Here is a 26,741-nt window from a genome sequence, read left to right as displayed (position 1 = left end):
ACCATGTTAGCCAGGATGGTCTTGATCTCCTGACCTCATGATCCACCCACCTCGGCCTCCCAAAGTGCTGGGATTACAGGCGTGAGACACCGTGCCGGGCCAAGATTATTCTTATGAGGCTGGGTGCTGTGGCTCATGCCTGTAATCCCAGCACTTTGGGAAGCCGAGGCAGGTGATCACCTGAGGTCAGGAGTTCGAGAGCAGCCTGGCCAACATGGCGAAACCCCATCTCTACTAAAAATACAAAAAATTAGCCAGGCGTGATGGCAGGTCCCTGTAATCCCACCTACTCAGGAGGCTGAGGCAGGAGAACTGTTTGAACCTGGGAGGTGGAGGTTGCAGTGAGCCACGATCACACCATTGCACTCCAGCCTGGGCGACAGACCGAGACTCTGTCTTTAAAAAAAAAAAAAAAAGGCCGGGCGCGGTGGCTCAAGCCTGTAATCCCAGCACTTTGGGAGGCCGAGACGGGCGGATCACGAGGTCAGGAGATCGAGACCATCCTGGCTAACACAATGAAACCCCGTCTCTACTAAAAATACAAAAAAAATTAGCCGGGCGAGGTGGCGGGCACCTGTAGTCCCAGCTACTCGGAAGGCTGAGGCAGGAGAATGGCGTAAACCCGGGAGGCGGAGCTTGCAGTGAGCCGAGATAGCGCCACTGCACTCCAGCCTGGGCGACAGAGCGAGACTCCGTCTCAAAAAATAAAAAAAATAAAAAAAATAAAAAATAAAAATTATTCTTATGCTCATTGAAAAGTAGGTGTCCTAAAATCTCCCCTGTGTTAGAATATAATCTCCATGTTTTCAGTGACCACTTGTATTTGTTCATCCTGATACCACCATGTCTATAAGAGGTATTGTCTAAGAGTAGATTAAAAAGAACCATGTTTGAATGAATAAAGGACTCCTGGGTATGAGTGGTACAGGAGTGGTACAGTGGTGTGTTATTTGTACTTGTTGCATGCCTGCCCCAATGGCTAAAAATGTCTTCAGGGAAACCCACATGCTGACTGACCTATACTGACTAATGGCACATTCCTGATCTCCAGATTTACCTCCTACAGCATTTTGCTAGTCAGCTCCTCTCCTGATTTCTTCTTGCCTCATATTTCACTGAAAAAAAAAAAAAATAGAAGAATATGTTGCTCCCAGATGAATCCACCTCTATCTAAATTTTCCTGTTATAGTGGATGAATCATGTATGGTCTTATGTAAGGTCAGTTCTTTCATTTTTATGTAAGGTCTCCTTTAATTTCAATTTCTTATGAACTTTGCTTTTACAATGGGCCCTTCTCTCTTCTAATCTTAAAAATGTGTTTGTCCACTGGATCAACCTTCTTATTTGTTGTACCTCCTCACCTTAAAAAAATTACTTCTTTCAGCCCACATCACTCTCCAGTAACCATCCAGATCTTGCCTCTGTTTTATAATGGCTTTTATAAAAAGTACATACTTGACCAGGTATCACTCACACCTGTAATTCCATCACTTTGGTGAGGTGAATGGACCATTTGAGCCAGGGGTTGGAGACCAGCCTGGGAAACATAGCGAAACCTCATCTCTACTAAAAATACAAAAATTAGCTAGGTATGGTGGCTTGTGCCTGTAGTCCCAGCTATTTGTGAGGATGAAGCAGGAGGATTGCCGAAGCCCAGGAGTTGAAGGTTGCAGTGAGCCAAGATCCTGCCACTGCACTTCAGGATGGGCAACAGAGTGAGACACTGTCTCAAAAAAAAAAAAGTATACGTACTTGCTGTCTCCATACTTCATCACCTATTACCTGTTTTTAACATTTTAAAATTCTGGAGTACTGCACATTCACTGAAATGTTGATTTTAAAAATAGATGTAGATTTTGGGGAATTATGAAAAATAGAAAAGCTATATAAGCATAATTTTGTTCAAACAACACTTTGAGCTCCACAGCAGTAACCTAGGTGCCCCTTTGTAATTACAAATTCCTCCTCCTGCACAGATACTCATGATCTTTTTTGTTTTTATTGTTACTTTTCTTTGAGACACAGGGTCCTGCTCTGTCACCCAGGCTAGAGTGCAGTGGTGTGATCGTGGATCACTGCACCCCTGAACTCCTGAGTTCAAGCAATCCTCCTGCCTCAGCCTCCCATGTACCTGGGAGGATAAGTACATGCCAACACGCCTGGCTACTTTTTACTTTTGGATTTTTTTGTAAAGTAACAGCTTCCTCACATTTTCTTGTACTTTCACCTTCTAAATTTGCAACCTGTAACGTGTAGTTTCATTTCACCTGTCTTTAGACTTCATATGAATACATAAAAGTACAACTTTCTACGGGGCTTCTTTTATCCTGCAGTTCACTTAAGTTGCCTCCACATTATTGTGTGAAGCCAAAGTTCATTCCTCTCCATAGCACAACACTGGTATTTCTCTGTGTGAATCCCTTAAGATTCATGATCCTTTCTTTATCTGTTATCCTTTGCTTTCAGGGTATACCCATAAACACTGCTGCTGTGAATATTATTGTCTGTGTAACATGATGCAAATGCATATGACCTTCTACAGTATAAACCTAGAAGTAGATGCTAGGTTACAGGATAGGCAAAATTTCAGTGAGCTAGAATATAATAAATCATATTACAAAAGAATGTGCCAATTCACATTCCCAAAGCAGATTGGGAATTGCTAGCTGCTGCACACTCTCATTAAGAATTGGTGTTGTGACTCTTAAATTTTGCAAAGCTTGCGATATGCAATGATATTATTTTGTAGCTAGGCTTTGCATTTCTGTGAATACTAATCAGGATGAAGACCTTTACAAATGTTTATTGACCCATCCTTTCTATATTGATTCTGGTAGAATAAGGCTTTTATCCTTCCACCCCTATCCAGCTAACTGTTCTACTACAAGCTACTAGTGAATAACTCCATTGTCAAATCACATGATCAACACTCAGTCCTGTCTTTATGCAAACATGAACACCATTTGCTGAGGCAGGAGGATAGCTTGAGAGGAGCCCAGGCAACATAGTGAGGCCCCTTTTATTTATTTATTTATTTATTTAGAGACAGAGTCTCACTTTGTTGCCCAGGCTGGAGTGCAGTGGCGTGATCTCGGCTCACCACAACCTCCGCCTCCCGGGTTCAAGCGGTTCTCCTCCCTCAGCCTCCCAAGTAGCTGGGATTACAAGCGCCCACCACCACGCCAGGCTAATTTTTGTATTTTTAGTAGAGATGTGGTTTTGCCATCTCATTGGCCAGGCTGGTCTCGAACTTCTGACCTCAGTTGATCTGCCTGCCTTGGCCTCCCAAAGTGCTGGAACTACAGGCGTGAGCCACTGTGCCTGGCCACAAGACCCATTTTCCATTTTTTTAAAAAAATTAGTGTGAGGTGCCTTATACATTAAGAGAATCACTCTGCCTGCTGAATGAACAACAGGCTATAAGGGCAGTCAGAATGGAAGCAGAGGACTAGTTAAAGACTTGTACAGTTGACTGGGAGGAAGTTGAAGGTGACTTGTACAACACTGGAGAGTGGGGATGGGGTAAGAGGTCACTTTCTGGACATATGTTAAGCATAGAGCCAAGAGGATTTCCTGCTGAACTGGGTTTGTCATGAAAACCCCTCCAGAAACACTTTCTTTTCTTGGTTTTCTGGACAGAGCTATCCCTTGCTGGTATTCTACCACAGTGTCCAGTCTTTCTGTGTCCCATCTTTCTCTGACTTATTTCCTGACACCACTGCCTCGTAGCAACAACTACATGTGGAATACCCTAGAGCTAAGTCCTCACCCAGTCCTCAGATCCCTTCTCTAGCTATAATCCCTCTCTAGGCAATGTCAACCACTCCCCATGGCTTGAAGTGTCACTGATGCATAGACAGCTCTCAAATATACTTCTCTCGATCATGTCTCTCCTGAAATCCAGACCCAGTCATCTTACTGCATAGCCGACATGCCTGCTTGGATGCTTAGCCGGCATCTCAAACTGTCAACACTTCCAACACCTGCTCTATCCAGACTCATCCCCATCTTAGTAAATGGCAACTCCGTTGTTGCAGTGGCTCGGGGCAAAGCCTCTGGAGCCATCCTGCTCTGCTTCCTTTATCTCACACTCTACATCTGCTCTCTCAGCCAACCCTTTAACTCCATCACACAGTATTTCCATATTCCAACCATTCTCACAGTACCACTCCAACCACCTTCCTACAAGCTTCTGACATCTCCTGCTTGGCAAATCACAGGCACTGCTAAGCATTGTTGGCTTCTACAATGGATTGCCCATTGCCCTCTCCTGCCTGGTCCTCATATAGCAGATGAAGTACTCCTTCCATGCGTCTCAGCTCATATCACTCCTATGCTACAACCTTCCATGCTTGCCATCTCCACTGCAATAAAAACACCATTCCCTACCATGGCTTTATGTGACCTGTGTCCACCCACAGCCCTCATTCACTGCTCTTCACACTGCTCACTCTGTCCAGAAGTGCCGACCCTCCTTGCTGTTCTTACGTGCCGAGCAAGCTCCTGTGTTAGGACCGTCTGCCTAGAGTTCCTTCTCCCTGGTTTGCCCATCCGCGGATACCTGCAGAGCTTTTCCCCTCATTTTCTACACGTCTCTCCTCAAATGACTCCTTATCAGACAGGACCCTGTGACTACTGTTTAATATAGCACACCACCCTAACATCACTATCAATCCCCTTGCACTGCTCATTTTACTACACTGCACATAATGAAACTTGGCACATCATGTAGTTATCTGATTATTGCTCACCTGCCCCAACCCAAGTTTATAATTTTCATGGGAAGAGGCTTTGTCTTACTCACTGCCACATGCCATAGTGCCTAGAACTATGCATGAATAAAGTCTCAGTACAGAGTTGTGGAATGAATGAATGAATGAATGAATGAAAACATAGGAAGCTACAGCAGGTGCAAGCCTCTCAGTACAATGGCACTTCTTTTAAAAAGTATAAATCTGGGCAGTCAAGGCCTGGTGTGGGCCGACAGATTTCCTCTGGAGATTTGGGCACTAAGAGCAGAAGACAGGGTCAGAAGAGGCCAAAGATCAGGATTCTTGATTTGGGATCCAAGAAACTAAATTGCTTTAATGTCACCATGGTCTTGAGTGAAGCGCTGAGGAAAGCAGGAAAGTCCATGCCAGCCTTAGCCATAACTGGGCCCAAAGCAGTGATTTTCAAGTTAACCAAACCTTGCTCCTAACCCACAGACATTTGCTATATAGTAGCAGAGCCGGAATATGTTTGCAAATGATCACATAGTAGGTCAGAATGCCATATCAGAGAAATTCAGTATTATAAGTTGATGGTGATTAAATCTGATCATTGCTGAACAATACACAATTAATAATACAATCTATATTCGTCATGGTGTTTGATTGGAGATCCATCAGCATTTATTTGAGCACAGGCTGTATGCCAGGCGCTGCACTAGATCATCTCACAAATACTCTGTGTGGCATCTTACTGAGGAAGAAACCCAGGTCTCAGGAAGTTCAGTTCCGTGTCTTAAGACCAAGCAGTGAGAACGTGACACCTGCTACTTAAGAATGTGGAACATGGAAGTCCCCTGATTTAGAACAAAGATGACTTTCTCCCTTTTAAAAAGATTCATTTTTGCTCTAAAAAAATATCTTCCTGGTTGGACTTATTAGGCTAGCAAAACACAAGATGCAGAGCTGGCATAGTTCTCATGTTCTTAGCATCCAAGGCAAGAAGAGAGCTCCTGGAGGGCTCAAGAAAGGTGTCTCAAATCTCTTCTCTTGAGTTGTTTCGTAAAACATTTTTAGGTATTTAGATTGGTTATAAACATGGCCAATGTACTGAGTCTAATCAGAAGTTGTCTGCTCTTGTAAAAGCTGATGAACAAGATGAACAGGCTCTTATTTTAGGGTATTAGTGTAAAAATATAAAACTTTCTATTCAAACTCTTCATAGTTGTAAGATTTGATATACTTATATAATTTTATGGCAGCAGTTTTCGTTTTTCCATAAAGAGATACTTGAATGTCTGGAGCTTTCCATAAATCCCGACATACCTGTTACCTCAAAGTAGGAACCCATTCTTACTTTTTTTTTTGAGACGGAGTTTCACTCTGTCGCCCAGATTGGAGTGCAGTGGCGCGATCTCGGCTCACTGCAAGCTCCGCCTCCCGGGTTTACGCCATTCTCCTGCCTCAGCCTCCCAAGTAGCTGGGACTACAGGCGCCCGCCACTTCGCCCGGCTAGTTTTTTGTATTTTTTAGTAGAGACGGGGTTTCACCGTGTTAGCCAGGATGGTCTCGATCTCCTGACCTCGTGATCCACCCGTCTCGGCCTCCCAAAGTGCTGGGATTACAGGCTTGTGCCACCGCGCCCGGCCCATTCTTATTTTTTTAAACCAAATAACTAATTGGTGTCTTTTTGCTTTAATCTTAGCATATATATTTGTGTCTCTGCCTGTTTATAATGACATAAGTTATTCATGGAAATAGAAAGGATGGCTTTGGGTGGGTAAATAGGATGGCAGTGGAGGGCATGAGGAAGAGCTTTTTCTCCTGTTCCTTAGCACTGACACTATGCCTTTTTTATTTCTATTTTTCATGTGAAATTGTCTGCAACACCCAGCTCATGGCTATTAGATCCACTACCAGAGGAAATTTCGTGTGTCTCTTACAAGGTTTTGTTTCTATTTCTCCAGAATTGCGGTTCTGAGAACATGTCTCATGAGTAAACATATTTCTCATTCTCACAGTACCAATTGGAAATTTCACTTAATAAAGAAGCATATATTCTCCCTGTTGCCTAGAAAACAACCACCTGATGGTCTGTTTCGGACTGCCTCCTCTATAGGTTCTGCCTCACTTTCCATGAGTATCCTCAAGCCTTATTTCATCTGGGAAAGAAAGTTGAGAAAGATATGTGGGAGCAGTTTCAAGAGCCTCACCGGGACTGTGAGGGTTAAACTAAATAGGAATAGGGAAGAGTAAGGTCATTCCCTGGAAACAAGACCATGATCTGATCCAGAGTGGCAAATGGACATGATATGTGATTATGACAGACATGTTAGGCATGCTGATAGGAGGAAATACTTGTTTTCAGAAACCATAGACCATAATAGTTGGAAACAACCAGGGGGTCCTAGTCTTCACTGTCCTTCAGTGTCACACCGAGTTTACATTTTCTACTGTAGATAATGAGCAAGAAGTTAAAGTTCCTGGACTCCAGACTGTGATGACAAATGTGTGTCTGGGGAATCTTAGTAAGGATGTTAGAGAACCCAGTTAATTAGATTAAAGCAATGAAACAGGCATGACGTGTCAGACACTTGGTCAGTCATGATTCCATCTATGATGTTTTCCTTTGAATTTTTTTTTTTTGTTGAGATAGAGTCTCGCTTTGTAGCCCAGTCTGGAGTGCTGCGGTGTGATCTCGGCTTACTGCACCCTCAACCTCTTGGGTTCAAGCGATTCACGTGCCTCAGCTACCTGAGTAGCTGGGATTACAGGCTCGCACCACCAAACCCAGCTAATATTTTGTATTTTTAGCAGAGTCAGGTTTTCACCATGTTTTCCAGGCTGGTCTCAAACTCCTGGCCTCAAGTGATCTGCCTGCCTCTGCTTCCCAAAGTGCTGACATTACAGGTGTGAGCCACGACACCCAGCCCTCCTTTGAAATATTTTTAAAAATATTTCCTAACTATGGGAAGTCACCATGGCTTTGTCATTGACAAATTCCTCCCAATATCCTCTGTTAGTCCATTTTCAGACTACTATAAAGAACTGCCTGAGACTGGGTAATTTATGAAAAAAAGAGTTTTAATTGACTCACAGTTTCACAGGCTTCTCAGGAAGCATGACTGGGAAGCCTCAGGAAACTTACAGCCATGGTTCAAGGTGAAGGGGAAGCAAGGACCTTCTTCACATGATAGCAGGAGAGACAGAGAGAGAGCGAAGGGGGAAGTGTGACACACTTTTTAACCATTAGATTTCATGAGAACTCACTCACTATCACAGAACAGCAAGGGGGAAATCCGCCCCCATTATCCAATCACCTCCCACCAGGCACCCCCCGCAATTGGACATGAGATTTGGGTGGGGACACAAATCCAAACCATATCACCCTCTTACACTTCATTCTGGCATGACCTCCTTATGTAAGACTCACATCTTTATTAAACACCATAAGTGAGTCTTTTTTTCATATTCCTGCCTAGCTCAAACATTTTTCAAGGATAATGTCCAAAAGCAGTATTAATATTAAAGCTACAGCACATTGCAACCTTATTCTTGGAAGAAATCTGCCCTTAATTTTGAAGAAACACTTCAGTGGGCACATTGACCCAATGGCAATACCAAAATGCTATTGTGGAATTAAGTTTGTAAACAAAAGAAGTTGACTTATTTATTTGTTTATTTATTTTATTTATTTTTTTGAGACAGAATCTCACTGTTGCCCAGGCTGGAGTGCCGTGGCACAATCTTGGCTCACTACAACCTCTGAAGAAGCTGATTTATTTTTGGCAAGCTAATATAACTCTTGAGATATTGAGATAATCTTCATTGTGTGCAGAATTGCATCCCTGTGAGGCCATAATGTCCTCTGGGTTTAAGGTCAGTCTTTACTTTTTCTTTAACTGAACCCCAGAGAAGGGAGTGCAGTATGACTCCAGGTTAGGAAGACATTTCATCAGATATTCCTGAAGGGACAAGCAAAGATGTCAGATTGGGACCAAGGAGAGGGAGGGCCAATCCAAGTTTCCCAGGGAAGGGCTTGACCCCTGGGCTGTCCAGTAGCATTAATATCTGCAGCTTCCCATTTCTTTCTTTCCCACAGTGTATTTCCCTATGTTTTTTCCATGTCAGGATAAAAATCTAGAGCCTGGGCTTGGCTATACTTTGGTGAAGTAAAGGAAGGGCCTGGGTCTCCACTGGCCTAGGAGAGAACAGATAGGACAAGATTGGCCCAGAGAAGGCAGGTAAAGAACGGCAAGAAGTCACCACCAGAGTCTCCTGGGGTAGCACCTGGCTGAGTCACATGTGACCACCAATATTATTGTGTTGTCACTGGAAGGTACAAGCATTACTCAGAAGCCCCCAAATATTAACAGCAAGAGGCAAAAGAGTGTACTTCCTAAAGACAGTCATACATAATGCAGAAAGCTGCCCCTTGAACCCCAGAGATTTCAGGCCTACCATATCTTCTTTGCTCTGCCCACATTAAAACTGGTCACTTCCCTGTAATAGTCTATTCTAATGGACCTCAGCCTTCATGGCTAGAGTTTGGGGTTTCTAGACATTTTATAATTCATGTGAGAGTTTACAAACATGTCCAATTTTTTAACATCATTTCTGAGAACATTTATTCAAACACCAGTTCTAGGCAAGGCACAGTGGCTTATACCTGTAATCCCAGCACTTTGGGAGGCCAGGGCAGGAGAATCACTTGAGGCAAGAAGTTTGAGACCAGCCTGTGTAACATAGTGAGACCCCCATGTCTTTAAAAAAAATTAAAAAATAAAAATAAAAATTGGCTGGGCGCAGTGGCTCACGCCTGTAATCCTAGCACTTTGGGAGGTCGAGGTGGGCAGATTGCCTGAGCTCAGGAGTTCGAGACCAGCCTGGACAACATGGAGAAACCCTGTCTCTGCTAAAATACAAAAAAAAAAAGAAAAAAAGAGAAATTAGCCAGGCATGGTCACAGGCATGTGACTGTAGTCCTAGCTGCTTGAGAAACTGAAGCAGGAGGATTGCTTGAGCCCAGGAGTTCGAGGATGCAGTGAGCCATGATTGCGTCACTGCACTCCAGCCTAGACAACAGAACTGGAACCTGTCTCAAAAACAAAAGAACAAAAACCAAACACTTGTTCTAATCTTGGTTTCCCATCTTCAACATGGTCTTCACAGGGTTTGAGCTACAACAAGGTTTGAGCTACAAACCCTAAAAATAAGGATAAACAACTAAAATCTTAAAAGTCTATTACAAAAAGATTCCTTATTTGCTAAAATTTGTAACTTCTTTGTCCAAGGCTGTGAAATCGTGTATTGGCTTTATTTATTGATTCCCAATTATCTACTTGCCTTTTGGTCCTTAAAGAGCTCTATTAAATCAGCCAAGAATAATCATCCTGTGTGTAAATCATGATTTATATTGTGATTCCCTTACCCTTGATGCTTTAAATATGTGATGCTCATTCTCTTTCATTACAGTCACCATCAGCATGCCCACTATGAGGGTTACCCCTTCTGTAACCCTCTGTATAAGTTCTCTGTACAAGTGCTTTTCAGCATTTTCACTTTATTTTTTTTTTTTTGAGATGGAGTTTCACTCTTGTTGCCCAGACTAGAGTGCAATGGTGTGATCTCGGCTTACTGCAACTCTGCCTCCCGGATTCAAGCGATTCTCCTGCCTTGGCCTCCCCAGTAGCTGGGATTACAGGCATGCACCACCACGCCTGACTAATTTTGCGTTTTTAGTAGAGACGGAGTTTCTCCATGTAGGTCAGGCTGGTCTCAAAGCGCCAACCTCAGGTGATCCGCCCGCCTCGGCCTCCCAAAATGCTGTGATTACAGACCTGAGCCTAGACACCTTTAGTTACACAGTTTCACTTTTGTCCTCAAAACTCTCAAGTGCTTACCAACTGATAGCATAAGTTCTTTCTTTTTTATTTTGTTTTTTTGAACCAGAATCTCATTCTGTTGCCCAGGCTGGAGTGTGGTGGTACGATTGTGGTCCACTTTAGCCTCTAACTCCTAGGCTCAAGGGAGCTTCTCGCCTCAGCCTCTGAAGTAGCTGGGACTACAGGTGCACACCAGCATGCCCAGCTAATTTTTTAAAATTTTCTTGGTAAATTTTTTTATGTTGCTCAGACAGGTCTCAAAGTCCTGGATTCAAGCCATCCTCTTACCTTGGCCTCCCAAAGTGCGCTATGATTACAGGCGTGAGTTCCCACACCCAGCCTGATACCATGGTCTCTCACTGTGAATTTTGATCTTTTGGCATAAAATTTATTCTGGATTTGATTATCAGTATCAGACCTGAGAACTTGTGACCTGGTTTTCCTACCTGTTTTCCTTGTAGTCACATATCCACAACTGAAAACTTTGTTTCGGATTTTGCTTTGAAGTTTTTATTCCACTTAGAGTAACTAACGTAAGCTTCTTGAAAGCAGACAGCAGGTGTTATCCTTTGGTTTGCTCTGTTATCGCGCATAGAGTAGGCAGTTAGAAGAGAGGCTCGGCAAGTGTATGCTTGGGGACTGATGCTCAGGACCTTCCCTGAGACAGAACATTTGCTCAGTCTGTAGCTCTGTTGTACCTGAGAAAGATTTTGCATGTGCCATGCCTAGAGACTAGCAATCCCCCATATTTTGAGGTTGGCTCTGGTTAAGTCATTGACTTGGCCAACACTTATTGAGCACCTACCATGAGCTGGGCCCTCAAAGCTAAATAAGATGCCAACCTTATTGCCAGCCATCTGTCAGGATGTAGTAGGGGAAAAAACACTTTAATCCGTAATGACTACACAATGCCATAGGTTCAGGATAGGATCGACATTTATTTGTACGGCTTTGGTTTCATTAGAGTCACTGAAGATAAAGCTGTGTTCTGGGAAGTTAAGGACATGTCTTTTCCCTCACTTTTTTTTTTTTTAGACAAAGTCTTGCTCTTGTCCCCAGGCTGGAGTGCGATGGCACTATCTCTGCTCACTGCAACCCTGGCCTCCTGGGTTCAAGCGATTCTCTTGCCTCAGCCGGGATTACAGGCGCCTGCCACCACTCCAGGCTAATTTTTGTATTTTTAGTAGAGACGGGGTTTCACCATGTTGGCCAAGCTAGTCTCCAACTCCTGACCTCAGGTGATCCACCCACCTCGGCCTCCTAAAAATTGCTGGGATTACAGGCATGGGCCACTGTGCCTGGCCTTTTTCTTAAAAAACTGAAGGAAAAGGTTCATAAGGCAGTAGATTCACTCATTCCTGGGGAGGGATGCAGGTCCCACCACTTACTGTCTAGCACTAGAGCAAACTCTTCAGTCTCTGTTTCCTCATGTACAAGTTGGAGGTTTCACAGGGCAGTTGGGAGGATTAAATGAAGACAGTGAATGTAAGGTGTTTAGCACAGGGCCTGGCACAGAATGGAGAATGTTACTGTTATACTTACTATGTCCTTACTTCACAGAGAAATGACTACCATACTGAAAATTCTGTTACTTCTAATTCGAGATGTTCCTATCAATCATCAATAAACAAAGTATGAACTTCAGTAGAATTATTAAGACAAAAAATGAAGAAACAAATCCTTCAAACAAGAAGTGAGCACCTTAGCAAGGGGCATGTTGCCTGGGTTGCCTTCCCATTCTTTAGGTATCTGGGCTAAGAGTTTGAGAAGGGCCTGGATCAGGTGTAGCCTTTTCTAGAGAGCCCCCAAACATTAGGAGTCCCAATTATTAGGTCACAAAAAGCCTAACTTACATATTATCAACAAATAGGCGTTTCTGTAGCTTTATGTTAAAATATCATTTTATGAATAAACTTCACAGGGCAAATTAAAACAACACATCACATAAACAACTTTTGTAACATAATATGTAGTTATGATTGGGATATAAAATTCTAGAAAAGCAATATGTACATATGCAGATAGTATTGCATGTTAAACAAAGTAGATGGGAGATGGCATTACCTAAAAACAGGCAACTCAAAAATTGGTCCTAATAAGACAAGACATTGATAGGAATGCTTCAAAACAAAAATTTAATTAAAATGGTTTCATTAAATGTGATCGCATAAAAATAGTTTATCTTACATATAATTTTAAATTATAGGTACTCAATTACTAAATGTACTCAATTACTAAAATGAAGAAAGTAGAAAAAAAATCCCTCCTTCCACATTAGTACATTTTAGATTACAGACTTTTAGTCAGAAGTACAGCAGCATAAATGCCCACTTCATCTCTGAAGTACTGAGCCTCCTCCTCACCCAGTGTATCCGCTGTTAGCTTTATTGGACGACTCATTTTTTGCCTCTTCTTCCTGTCCTTTGCCTAGTTTCTGTTCTGGTGCAACCTCTTCTGGAGTTCCTTCTGTGTAACCTTGTGACCTCTGTAATATCTCCTTTCTAGCTCCCATACTGGCAAGAATAATTAGACCTGCAAATAATGCTAAAAGCAACAGGGGAACTATGTACACTAACTTCCCTAGGCTTTTGTTTTTATTATTACTCACGTCACCTCTTTGGGGATTACCATGACCAACAATATGATTTCTATTTTCTTCTCTACTTATAATTTCATCACTTGGCTTACCAGCAGGGCCACTGTCCACACTGCCTCCATTTCCTGGATTTTTACAGTCAGGAGGAGCAAAACCAGACCCACAATGGCAGTGCCTTAAATTGTTGCAAACTCCTTTCCCATGACACGATTCCTCCGGTCTGCAGTCATACAGGAGTATGGAGTGATGAACGCAGGAGTAATCCATGCAGACTTTGTTTGGGGCACAAGAAGTGCCGACGTGCACATTGCTATTATCAGGGGTATCAGTAATGTTATCGGCATCCATGCTCCAGCACCAGTCATTGTCATGAGGGACCTGGATCACTGTATGTTGAGCTTTGACTCGTGGTAAGGATTGAACACCTGTACATATGAGTTTCCCACAAAATACATTATCATCTGAACATGTAACATATGTTTGCTGATCCTCAGCGGGATGGCCACAGTTTCCAAACCGGTCTCCTCTGGTATTCATTGAAATGTAACAGTCTTCCGGGGCAGATCTTGCAGGGTACCCATATATATTCACACATTGGTTATCAGGGTTCTTACACTGACCCCCAGAGCAATAGTGAATTCTATCACACAATGTGCCATCTTGCTTGTAGCTGTCTGCAGGGCATTCTGCAGAGCTACCGTCACAATATTCTGGGAGGTCACACTCATCCTGAGTAGGACGGCATAAAAACCCCTTCCTTCTGAAAGTGCAGTCCAGACAGCAGAGGCCATGGCTGCACTCAGCATGCTCCTTCAGAGTACATGTGGGATCACAGCATGGGTCGAGGTGACAGGCAGAACCACAGTCACACTCCTCCGTGTCCTCCACCACGCCATTTCCACAGGCAGAATCCCTACGCTTGCGGCCCCTGGGCCGTGGCTTGTTAAATAGGCAGGCCCCTTTGTGTTCTCGAAGGAACTGGTGGAAGTAGTCAGAGCTGCAGTTGCTGAAGCCACTTTCTTTTGTGATATTTTCATGCATGAGGCAAAAGTGCTTCTCTCTGCAAAAGCAGGCCGAGTGGTCGTGCTGAATACCCAGGTTGTGCCCGAGCTCATGGACCATCAGGGCTGCAAACAACAGCATATCTTCATGATGGAAGGATTCAACAGCCGCCGCAAAACCGCTTGAGCAGGCACCACTGAGAAAGGCCTGGCCCGTATTCTGTCCAGGATGATGCCCGACGATCATGTGGGCAACATCGTGCTTCGCACGACGGAAGAGCATCTCTTGTCTCCAGCGATTGAAATTCCTGAGTGTGATTTGCAAGTCCACTGCGACATCTATTAGGTCCCCCTCGGTCCAAATCTCCATTCCGGCCAGCACCACCTCTGTGTTTATTCCCCTAGTGAAGCCGTTGGCCAGAGCAATGACATCCACTACTCTCTGGACCGTCTCATTGATGTTACTGCCCCACATCTGGAACCGCTGGTTGTTGACCACAACAAATATCTCCACGTACTTGGTGTGTGACCACAAGTAGGACAGCGCCTGTAGATCATGAGGCTTCCTGCTCCCTTGTTGCCAGCTAGTGGACACCACATGGCTGTCTCTGGAAGTGACACCACAGGAGACTCGCGCTTCATGTGCCATGGTGTATAACACATGTTCAAACCGTCTTGAAGAGTCCATGGGCTCAATGCTGTAAGATTTTTCCTCCTTAATCAGGATGCCCCTGAGACCTGCACAGGTGTTGACAGAAACGAAAGAACCTGACACTCCTTCTATGTAGCCCTCATAGTGGCAGTCATGTGAGATGAAAGGCGATTCTTGCCCCAGGATGCCATTGTGGTAACTGTAGACTGGAAAGTTATTCACAAAATGGCTTCTTTTCACCTTCAGGTGAACCAAGTGCTTCTGGCCTTGCATAAGTAGCAAATAGGTTGCCTTTTCCACTGAGTCTTCACTTCCCCTGACCATCAGCCGCTTTGGGATGACTATTTCATAGGAAGAGTAATATACCGAAGCCATGTCACAGCATATGCTCGGGAGAAAAATTATCCCCAAAAGCAACATCATCCCCAGCCTGACACACGATTGACCTGGCACTAGCCCCAGCCTCAAATTTTTCATCTGGGGAGCCCAGGTCTGAAGCACCCTCCTAGCCTCATACAACACCACATGGAGTTTCATCAGAGAAGACAGGAAGGAGGCAGAGTCTCTCACAGAGGCTGTCACTGACATGGCCCTAGGGAATCAGTTGATGATGCAACTTGTGTCCATGAGCAGCAGCTCTCCCTGACACGCAGACCGTCAGACACAGGTACTAGCCCCAGATCTATGCAAGCTGCATGAAGCTACTTTCACCTCTGAAAGACCCAGCTTTCTGGCTGAGTCTCTGCCTAGTCTTCCGGGTCTATCTCATATCTTTCAGAAATTTTCCATACTTGATGACTTTCCCTTTCAGCTTCAGCTTCAGTGCCCCTGGTTAAGGTCCTGTCGACATCATGAAGGACATTCTATAATGCAGGACTGTACTGTGCGAGAGGAAACAAAATCTTCGTGCCTTTCTTCAACTGGGCCATATGGAACAACCCCTCCCCCACCCCTCCTGTTGTCCGTTGCTCAGCTAACTCCACATGTTCCAGACCAGGGGTCTTGGAGATCTCTCTGGTGGGCATACACCACTGTCCATTTCCTCTCTTCTAAAACTCATGCTCTGAGCACACAAACATCTTTACCTATGGTGCTCTTTTCTGCTCAGTGAGGCATTATAGATATGTGTGTCTGCATTTCAGTGGCCAAGTGAGGTGGCTACCCTGTGCCCCAGCATAAACCCCAGTGGGCTGGTGACCCATGGACAAGGCACAGTAGTCTTTTTTTTTTTTTTTTTTTTTTTTTTTTTTTTTTTGAGACAGTTTTGTCCTTGTTGCCCAGGCTGGAGTGCAATGGCCCAGTCTCGGCCCACTGCAACCTCTGCCTCCCAGGTTTGAGCAATTCTCCTGTCTCAGCCTTCCAAGTAGCTGGGATTACAGGAACCTGCCACCGCGCCCGGCTAATTTTTGTATTTTTAGTAGAGACGAGGTTTCACCACATTGGTCAGGCTGGTCTCGAACTCCTGACCTCAGGCAATCTGCCTACCTCAGCATCCCAAAGTGCTGGGATACCAGGCATGAGCCACCGCACCCGGCCAGTCCTATTTTTTAACATCATCGAAGTTGAGTTTTTACTGTCCAAAAGAGTATATGGGAGATGCCAACAGAGCAGCTTTCTATTATGTGTGATTATCATAGACCATTGGCTGGTACCTCCAGAACTACACTCTCCTGGCGATAGCCTCACATAGGGAGGTGCTAAGATTATTCTTATGTCTTTTGAAAGGAAGGTGTCCAAAAAGTCTCCCCTATGTTAGAATATAATCTCTACACTATCAGTGACCACCTCTATTTGTTCATCCTGATACCATCAGGCATACAAGAGGCCTTGTCCAAGAGTAAATGAACACAAATTCTTTTTGAATGAATAAAGGACACTTGCGTATGAGTGGTACAGTGTGTCATCTGTTGTGTGTTATTTGTACTTGTTGCATGCCTACCCCAATGGCTAAAAATGTCTTCAGGAAATCCTACACACTGACTGACCTGTACTGACTAATGGCACATTCCTGATCTCCAAATTTACTCCCCACCACATTTTGCTAGTCAGCTCACTCTCCTGATTTATTTTGCCTCATATTTCACTGAAAAAAAAAAAAAAAAAGAAGCAAATGTAGCCCCAGATGAATCCACCTGTATCTAAATTTTACTCCTGTTAGGATGGATGAATCATCCATGGTCTGGTCTAAGATCAATTCTTTCACTTGTGTATTAGGTCTCCTTTCATTTCACTTTCTTATGAACTTCACTTGTATGGTGGGCCCTTCTCTCTTCTAATCTTAAAAATGTGTTTATCCATTGGATCAACCTCTTTATATGTTGCATTTTCTCACCTTAATGAAACCATTCCATTCAGTTCATATCATTCTCCAGTAACCATCCAAATCTTGCCTATGCTTTATACTGAATGGCTTTGAGAAAGAGAACATAGTTGCGCTCTCCATTGTTCATCACCTAGTGTTTGATTTTAACATTTTAAATTCTGGAATACAGTGCATTCACTAAAAGGTGCATTTTTTTTTTTTTTTTTCAGACTGAGTTTCCCCCTTGTCACCCAGGCTGGAGTGCAGTGGTGTGATCTCAGCTCACTGCAAATTCCACCTCCTACTGTCCATTTCAAGGTTCTCCCAGGTTTAAGTGATTCTCCCACCGTCCATTTCAAGGTCTTCCAGGTTCAAGTGATTCTCCTGCCTCAGCCTCCCAAGTAGTTGGGACTGTAGGCACCTGCTACCACACCCAGCTAATTTTTGTATTTTTAGTAGAGACGGGGTTTCTACTAAACCAGGCCAGGCTGGTCTCGAACTCCTGACCTCAGGTGATCCACCCACCTCAACCTCCCAAAGTGCTGGGATTGTAGGCATGAGTCACAGCGCCCAGCAAAAAGTGCATTTTTGACATAGATGTAGATTTGGGGGAATTATGAAAAATAGAAAAGCTGTGTAAGCATAAATTTGTTAAAGCAATCAACAATTTAAACTCCACAGAATAAACATAGGCACCCCTTTATAATTATGAATCCCTCCTCTTGCGTATGTACCCAGGATGCTGTCTTATTATTATTATTATTTTTTTTTTTGAGAGACAGGGTCTTGCCCTATCACCCAGGCTGAAGTGCAGTGGTGTGATCATGGCTTGCTGTACCCCTGAACTCCTGAGCTCAAGCAGTCCTCCTGCCTCAGTCTCCCAAGCACCAGGGAAGACAAGTACATGCCAAAACACCTGGCTAACATTTATTTTTGAACTTGTGGTAGATTAACAGCTTCTTTGCTTTTTTTGTACTTTTGCCTTCTAAATGTGCAACCTGTAGCATGTAGCTTCATTTCACCTGTGTTTAGACTTCACATGAATACATAAAAGTACAACTTTTTAACGGGGCTTCTTTTATTCCATAGTTCATTAAGTTGCCTCCAAGTTATTGTGTGAAGCCAAAGTTCATTCCTCTCCATAGCACAACACTGGTATTTCTCTGTGTGAATCCCTTAAGATTCATGATCCTTTCTTTATCTGTTATCCTTTGCTTTCTATACCCATAAACACTGCTGCTGTATTATTGTCTATGTAACATGATGCAAATGCATATGACCTTCTACGGTATAAACCTAGAAGCAGGGCTGGGCGTGGTGGCTCACACCTGTAATCCCAGCCCTTTGGGAGACTGAGGCGGGCAGATTACGAGGTCAGGAGATCGAGACCATCCCGGCTAACATGGTGAAACCCCGTCTCTACTAAAAATACAAAAAATTAGCCGGGCATGGTGGCGCACACTTGTAGTCCCAGCTACCCGGGAGGCTGAGACAGGAGAATGGCACGAATCTGGGAGGCAGAGCTTGCAGTGAGCTGAGATCGCACCACAGCACTCCAGCCTGGGTGACAGAGCGAGACTCCATCTCAAAAAAATAAAAAATAAAAATAAATAAAAAATAAACCTAGCAGTAGATGCTAGGTCATAGGAAAAGCAAAATTTCATTAAACTAGAACATAACAAACTGTATTGCAAAACTGTGTGCCAGTTTGCATGCCCAAAGCAGTTTGGGAATCTCTAATGCTGCACATTCTCAATAATAATTGGTGTTGTGACTCTTAAATTTTACCAAGCCTGTGATATGCAATGATATTCTTTTGTAGGTATGCTTTGCATTTCTGTGAATACTAATTAGGATAAAGACCTGAAGACCTTTATAAATGTTTATTGACCCATCCTTTTTTTTTTTGAGACAGAGTCTTGTTCTGTTGCCCCGGCTGGAGTGCAGTGGCACAATCTCGGCTCACTGCAACCTCTGTCTCCCAGGTTCCAGCGAGTCTCCTGCCTCAGCCTCCCAAGTAGCTGGGATCACAGGCATGCACCACCATGCCTGGCGAATTTTTTTGTATTTTTAGTAGAGACGGGGTTTCACCAAGTTGGCCAGGCTGATCTTGAACTCCTGACCTCAAGTGATCCGCCTGCCTTAGTCTCCCAAAGTGCTGGGATTACAGGCGTGCTCCACCACTCCCGGCCCATCCTTTCTGTTTTGATTCTAGTAGAAAAAGGCTTGCATCCCTCAGCCCCTATCCAGCTAACTGCTCTACTACAGGTTACCAGTGAATAACTCCATTGTCAAATCACATAATCAACCCTCAATCCTGTCTTTATGCAAACATCAATACCATTTGCTGAGGCAGGAGGATGGCTTGAGCCCAGGAACTTGAAACCAACCAGGGCAACATAGCGGGACTCCATTTAAAACAAAGTTGGCCGGGCATGGTGGCTCACGCCTGTAATCCCAGCACTTTGGGAGGCCGAGGTGGGCAGATCATCTGAGGTCAGGAGTTCGAGACCAAGTTAACCAAACTTTGCTCCTCACCCGCAGATTTGCTCTATAGTAGTGGAGACAGAATATGTTTGCAATGACCATGTAGTAGATCGCAATGCCGTATCAGAGAAATTCAGTATTATAAGTTGATGGTGATTAAATCTGATCATTGCTGAATGATACGCAATTAATAATACAATCTATATCCATCACGGCGTTTGATTTGAGAGGCCATCAGCATTTATTTGAGCACCAGCTGTATGCCAGGCACTGCACTAGATCACTTCACACACATTATCCACTTTAACCTCACAAATACTCTATGAGAGGCATCCTTTGTGTGGCATCTTACTGAGGAGGAAACCCAGATCTCAGGAAGTTCAGTTCCGTGTCTTAAGACACAGTGAGAACGTGACACCTGCTACTTAGGAATGTGGAACATGGAAGTCCCCTCATTCAGAACAAAGATGAATTTTCCCCTTTTAAAAAGATTTGTTTTTGCTCTAAAATATATCTTCCTGGTTGGATTTATTAGGCTAGCAAAACACAAGATGCAGAGCTGACATAGTTCTCATGTTCTTAGCATCCAAGGCAAGAAGAGAGCTCCTGGAGGGCTCAAGAAAGGTGTCTCAGATCTTTTCTACTGAGTTGTTTCGTAAAACATTTTTAGGTATTTAGATTGGTTATAAACGGCCGGGCACAGTGGCTCACACCTGTTATCCCAGCACTTTGGGAGGCCAAGGCAGGTGGATCACCTCAGGTCCGGAGTTTGAGACCAGCCTGACCAACATGCTGAAACCCCATCTCTAGTAAAAAAGATACAAAAATTAGCCAGGCGTAGTGGCGGGTGCCTGTAATCCCAGCTACTTAGGAGGCTGAGGCTGGAGAATTGCTTAAACCTGGGAGGCAGAGGTTGCAGTGAGCCGAGATCGTGCCATTGCACTCCAGCCTGGGCGACAGAGGATACTCCGTCTCAAAAAATAAATAAGTAAATAAATAAATAAATAAATAAACAAACATGGCCAGTGTACTGAGTCTGATCAGAAGTTGTCTGCTCTTGTAAAAGCTCATGAATAAGATTAACAGGCTCTTATTTTAGGTGTATTAGTGTAAAAATATAAAACTTTACATGAAAACCCTTCATATTTGTGAAATTTGATGCACTTATGTAATTTTGTGGCAGCAGTTTTAGTTTTTCGATAAAGAGATACATGAATGTCTGGAACTTTCCATAAATCATGACACATTCATTACCTCAAAGTGGGGACCCATTCTTATTTTTTTAAACCAAAGAATTAATTGGTAGCCTTTTGCTTTGTCTTAGTATATTTATTTGTATCTCTGCCAAGTTATAATGACATAAGTTATTCGTGGAAATAGAAAGCATGGCTTTGGGTGTGTAAGGGGCCAGTGGAGGGCATGAGGGAGAGCTTTTTCTCCTGTTCCTTAGCACTGACATTATGCCTTTTTATTTCTATTTTTCATGTGAAATTGTCTGCGACACCCAGCTCATCACTATCTGTGAGAAGAAAGGTTTCCACTATTGAAAATCCACTACCAGAAGAAATGTTGTGGTTTGAGGATTATTTCATGTGTTTCTTACAAGGTTTTGTTTATATTTCTCCTCTAAGACATAAGTATACCTCTAGAATTGCAGTTCTGAGAACACGTCTCATGAGGAAACACATTTCTCGCAGTACCACCTCATCAGTCTGGGTAACAGAGGGAGACTATTTTTTTGTTTGTTTGTTTTTGAGACAGGGTCTCACTGTTGCCCAGGCTAAGTGCAATGGCACAATCATGGCTCACTATAGTCTGGACCTCCCCCGACTCAGGTGATCTTCCTGCTTCAGTATCCCAAGTAGCTGAGACCAAAGGTGCTCACCACCACATCCGGCTAATTTTTGTATTTTTTATGGAGACAAGGTTTTGTCATGTTGCCCAGCCTGGTCTCGAACTCCTGTGCTCAAGCGATCTGTAACCTCAGCCTCCCAAAGTGCTGAGATTATAGGCATGAACCACTATGCCTGACCAGGGTGATCTTGTCACTACAAAAAAATTTTAAAATTAGGCCAGGCGCAGTGGCTCACGCCTGTAATCCCAGCACTTTGGGAGGCCAAGGTGGACGGATCACGAGGTCAAGAGATCAGGACCATCCTGGGTAACATGGTGAAACCCCATCTCTACTAAAAATACAAAAATTAGCTGGGCATGGTGGCACACGCCTGTAGTCCCAGCTACTCGGGAGGCTGAGGCAGGAGAATCACTTGAACCCAGGAAGTGGAGGTTTCAGTGAGCCGAGATCACACCACTGCACTCCAGCCTGGTGACAGAGCAAGACTCCATCACACACACACAAAAATAATAATAGCCAGGCTTGGTGGTACATGCCTGTAATCCCAGCTACTCAGGAGACTAAGGCTGGTAGCTGCTTGAGCCAGAGAGTTCAAGACTGCAGTGAATCAAGATCACACCACTGTACTCCAGCATCAGTGACAGAGCAAGACCCTGCCTCAAAAATAAAAGGCAGAAACAAGAATTAGGAAGACAATTAAGGGTTAATATTGAAAACAAAAACATTTATTTTCAGCTCCAGGCTTCGTTGATCTAGAATTTATGAACACTCAATTTCAACAATGCAGTATCTGTTTTTCTTTTTTTACATTTTTTGCAATTTTAGAAAATGAGATGAAATTCAATAATATAAAGTTCTTTATTTTAAAGCGTACAGTTCATTGACTTGTAGTATATTCACAAGGTTGTGCAACTGTCACCACTATCTAATTCTGGAACACTTCCGTCACTTCCAGAAGAAATCCTGTATCCTGTTAGCAGGCACTCCCCATTCGTCTCTTCCTGCAGCCCTGACAACCACCAGTCTACTTTCTGTGTCTATGGACTGGCCTATTCTGGGTATTTCACAGATACCTTAGCACTCAATTTTATATCAATCTGATATATATATTTTAATCAAATATAGGAACACTTCACACTTACATCTTCAGATTTGAGCACTTCAGCTCTTTCCACATACAGTAGCTGGCAAACGTCACCTTCTATTGAGTTGAACTGACGGCCATTGCATGCCATATAAAAACTATCCGCATCAGCCTAGGTACACCAATGGGGAAAAGGAAAAAACTAAGACAGATACCCTGAAAATCTGCTTTATATTCAATATGCATGGCTTTATTCATTCTCATCAGCTTTTTTTTTTTTTTTTTTTTGAGATGGAGTCTCGCCCTGTCACCCAGGCTGGAGTGCAGTGGCACCATCTCGGCTCACTGTAAGCTCCGCCTCCCGGGTTCATGCCATTCTCCTGCCTCAGCCTCCCGAGTAGCTGGGACTACAGGCACCCACCACCACGCCCAGCTAATTTTTTTGTATTTTTAGTAGAGACATGGTTTCACTGTGTTAGCCAGGATGGTCTTGATCTCCTGACCTCAGGTGATCCGCCCACCTCGGCCTCCCAAAGTGCTGGGATTACAGGCATGAGCCACCGTGCCCGGCCTCTCATCAGCTTTTAAAATTTATACTTAGGAGAGAAAGCAAACACCAAAAGTCACATCTACTGAAGCTGATTGGTAGGCTAATCGCACTCTATAAGTCAGTAGTCTATGTCTGCAATGTTTCCTGGGCTATGACAGAGTTTTTAGTTGAACTGGCAGAAGGTACTGAAGTGCAACAAGCTGAAAGCTGCTACTATTTTAATATTCAGCCAGCAACAGTCAACATTTCCCTTAACAGCAGTTTTTTTTTCTCTAGTCATCACTTGTGCAGCTGAAAGTAAACAGTCACTTCTGCAAAGCCTGGAACCAAATCATAAGTGACGCTTGCTATGAAAGAACTCTTTAAGAAAATCTCAGTATTTATGTTAGAAAAAAATAAAAGACCAGGGAAACTGGTATGAGATGAAAAACCAACTCCTCTTCAATAAATCGAATAATAATAATACATGATAGTTAGATCCCATTTAATGGATCCCATCAGGAGGTCTTAAACCGCCACCTAGTGTCCAATACCAAAAGAAAAGCTCTTGGTCAAGGTCAAGAGGCCCAAGATGAACCAGCCTTTAAAATACTAACAGTCTCATTCCCTAGCGGTAGAAAATGGGTGAAAATGCCGAGAAACAGCCCCCTTGAGGCTAAGCCACAAAGGCACATGTGTGTGTGTCTGTGAATTGGACGCAGGTAAACAGGACCTTCTAGTCTAGCCTTAGTAGAAAGCAACAGAGATGATTCCAGTTTTTAAACTCAGCCAATTTTTTGAGGCAAGCAGGGAGGCCAAGGCTTGTCTGGATTTAATTCCCACACGGGCATTAGCCCAAACAGAGAAAGTTGTGTGCTTTGGGCCGACCAATGTTGACAGGCTGCTTCTGGGAATTCTGCAAAAGGAAACGCTGCATTGTTAGCCTTAAGGAAGAGACTCAAGGCTACGCCAGACAAAAATAGTCCTGCCTGTCCACCCTCGTAGGGTTCTGAATCTCACAGACACTGTAAGCTTCTCGGCAGCTTTTAGTTACCCTCCAATGCAGTAATTGTGGATTCTTGATTACCTCTGCTTTTTTTTTTTTTTTTTTTTTTTTTTTTTTTTAGACAGTGTCTCACTCTGTTGCGCAGGCTGGAGTGCAGTGGCATAATCTCGGCTCACTGCAACATCCGCCCCCGGGGTTCAAGGGATTCTCCTGCCTCAGCCTCACAAGTAGCTAGTATTATAGGCACCCACCATGACACCCGGCTAGTTTTCCTATTTTTAGTAGAGACGGGGTTTCGCCACTTTGGTCAGGCTGATCTTGAACTCCTGACCTCAGGTGATCCGCCTACCTTGGCCTCCCAAAGTGCTGGGATTACAGGCATGAGCCACTGTGTCTAGCCTTATGCTTTCTTAATATGACCAAGTGAGCTAAGCAGCTGAGGAAGGATGATCAATGCTGAATGTACTTTTATTTTGGAGGGGCAAACTGGCAGAAGGTGGGGAGGCTTTACTTAAGGAAATAATCCGTCTATTGAGTATAGTGCATTTTAATTTCAAAATGTTTAAAGCTGGCTGTTTGATAAGAAGCCTCTTTAAGACTGGGCGCAGTGGCTCATGCCTGTAATCCCAGCACTTTGGGAGGCCGAGGTGATGGATCACAAAGTTAGGAGTTCCAGACCAGCCTGGCCAATATGATAAAACCCTGTCTCTACTAAAAATACAAAAATTAGCTGGGCGTGGTGGTGGGTGCTTGTAGTCCCAGCTACTCAGGAGGCTGAGGCAGGAGAATTGCTTGAACCCAGGAGGCGGAGGTTGCAGTGAGGTGAGAACAAGATCGTGCCACTGCACCCCAGCCTGAGCGACAGAGCGAGACTCCCTCTCAACAACAACAACAACAAAAGCCTCTGTAATACTAAGAGGTTACAACCTAAGATGGCTTCCCCCATTCTTCAGGAGCAACGGCTTCTTCTTGAAATGCTTTTGGCTGAGTAAGCAGCAAAGTCAGCACATGGATTCACCAGGAGAAAACTGACTGTCTGAAAGTCAGGGCCTCCGCTCATCTCTTCAGAGCCTCAGGCACCACCAGGGGCTGGCAGAGCCCTCCTGGGGTCTAGAGCTCTGCAAATGCTCAGTAAATGACCAGGCCTCCTCAGAGGAAAGGACAAGGCATGTGATCAAATCCATTTAATGAATGATTTCTTTCTGCTACCTGAGCCCAGGAGTTTGAGACCAGCCTGGGCAACCTGGCGAAACCCCGTCTCTACAAAAAAAATACGAAAATGAGCTGGACATGGGGACAGAAGCCTGTAGTCCTAGCTATTTGGGAGGCTGAGATTGGAGGATCGCTTGAGCCCTGGAGGTGAAGGTTGCAGTGAGCTGAGATTGTGCCACTGCACTCCAGCCTGTGCAGCAGAGTGAGACCTTGTCTCCAAAAAAAAAATAAAATAAAAAAGGAGAAGAGGCATCCAGGTGAGTTATGATGGTGACCTAAACTAGAATGATTGCAGCAAAAAAAAATTTTTTTAATGTACTTTTTTGAAATGACAACATCACTGAATGGTTCAGATTTCCCAATTAACATATTGGTCTTTTCTTTAAAACCTTTTTTTTTTTTTTTTTTTTTTGAGATGGAGTCTCGTTCTGTCGCCCAGGCTGGATTGCAATGGCACAATCTCGGCTCACTGCAACCTGCGCCTCCCGGGTTCAAGCAATTCTCCTGCCTCAGCCCCCTGAGTAGCTGGGATTACAGGTGTGCACCACCACACCCAGCTAATTTTTGTATTTTTAGTAGGAATGGGGGTTGGTCAGGCTGGTCTGAAACTCCTGACCTCATGATCCACCCACCTCAGCTTTCCAAACTGCTAGGATTACAGGTGTGAGCCAACGCGCCCGGCCTAAAATCTTGGTATTAGAAATGCATCTTTGTCTGTTCACATATTTTCTGAGCATTTAGTATGTGCCAGGCACTGTGCTATGAACTAGGTTGAGAGTAGGGAACAAAATTCACATGGTTTCTACTTCAACTCACCACCTAAATGCACTAAACAAAAGCCTGAAGCTAACTGCAAAGGACATAGAAGGAACAGCTTTTATTGAAAATGTTTGCATTGTATGGACCCAAAACTTTAAAGAAACCTGGCTTTTGTTTCCTTCTAGTCCTTTGGTTTTATTGTTCTTTTCTGAGGATGAACTCAGAAAAAGACAAATCCATTATGATCAAGGTCCTTCACAGGAATCAACTACAGAGTTGAGAACATACCTCTACTTCTCCAAGGAGGCGTCTGCTAAGGCTGTGGTAACTAAGCATGCATGTGAAAAGGAGCCAACATACTCTATTAAGTGGTCATCTGTCCTTTTCTGCCCCCAAGAACAACAAAATTGAAATTCCTTCTGCTTTTCATATGTCCTGAAGAACTGTAAATTCTTTACCCAAAGACCAAGTTTCCTGGGTGTGACACTACAAGTTTGTAAGCACAACCTTTGTGGTTTTTTTTTTTTTGAGACCAAGTTTCACTCTTGTCGCCCAGGCTGGAGTGCAGTGGCATGATCTCAGCTCACTGCCACCTCCGCCTCCCAGGGTCAAGTGATTTTCCCGCCTCTGCCTCCTGAGTAGCTGGGATTACAGGCACCCACCA

At 43.8% G+C, this 26,741-nt stretch overlaps 3 protein-coding genes across 5 annotated transcripts in view; 1 reads left to right on the top strand and 2 right to left on the bottom strand.

Moving 5' to 3' along the window:
• The window catches only part of ERP29 (endoplasmic reticulum protein 29), a 221,605-nt gene that overhangs the window by 98,484 nt on the left and 96,380 nt on the right, over positions 1-26,741 (bottom strand). The gene's annotated exons all lie outside the window — the stretch shown is intronic.
• Positions 1-26,741, top strand: part of TMEM116 (transmembrane protein 116) — a 117,668-nt gene that overhangs the window by 87,728 nt on the left and 3,199 nt on the right. The window contains exon 11 of one of the 3 annotated variants that reach the window (XR_007717859.1): positions 21,141-26,401. Coding sequence is in view for 2 of the 3 variants with exons in the window: in XM_050749829.1 (XP_050605786.1) it covers positions 8,418-8,531 (114 nt within the window). In the remaining variant the exon portion in view is untranslated. The other 2 variants (XM_050749829.1, XM_050749831.1) reach the window with 2 other exon arrangements.
• Positions 12,856-15,646, bottom strand: LOC126931440 (disintegrin and metalloproteinase domain-containing protein 1a-like). Its single transcript, XM_050749686.1, has one exon. The coding sequence runs from the start codon at positions 15,429-15,431 to the stop codon at positions 12,954-12,956; it is 2,478 nt and encodes an 825-aa protein (XP_050605643.1). The 5' UTR covers positions 15,432-15,646; the 3' UTR covers positions 12,856-12,953.

Source organism: Macaca thibetana, chromosome 11 (assembly GCF_024542745.1).
Source record: "Macaca thibetana thibetana isolate TM-01 chromosome 11, ASM2454274v1, whole genome shotgun sequence".
Classification (NCBI taxonomy): Eukaryota; Metazoa; Chordata; class Mammalia; order Primates; family Cercopithecidae; genus Macaca; species Macaca thibetana.
The sequence above is the reverse complement of the archived record's forward strand: the minus strand, read 5'-3'. Positions and strand labels throughout refer to the sequence as shown.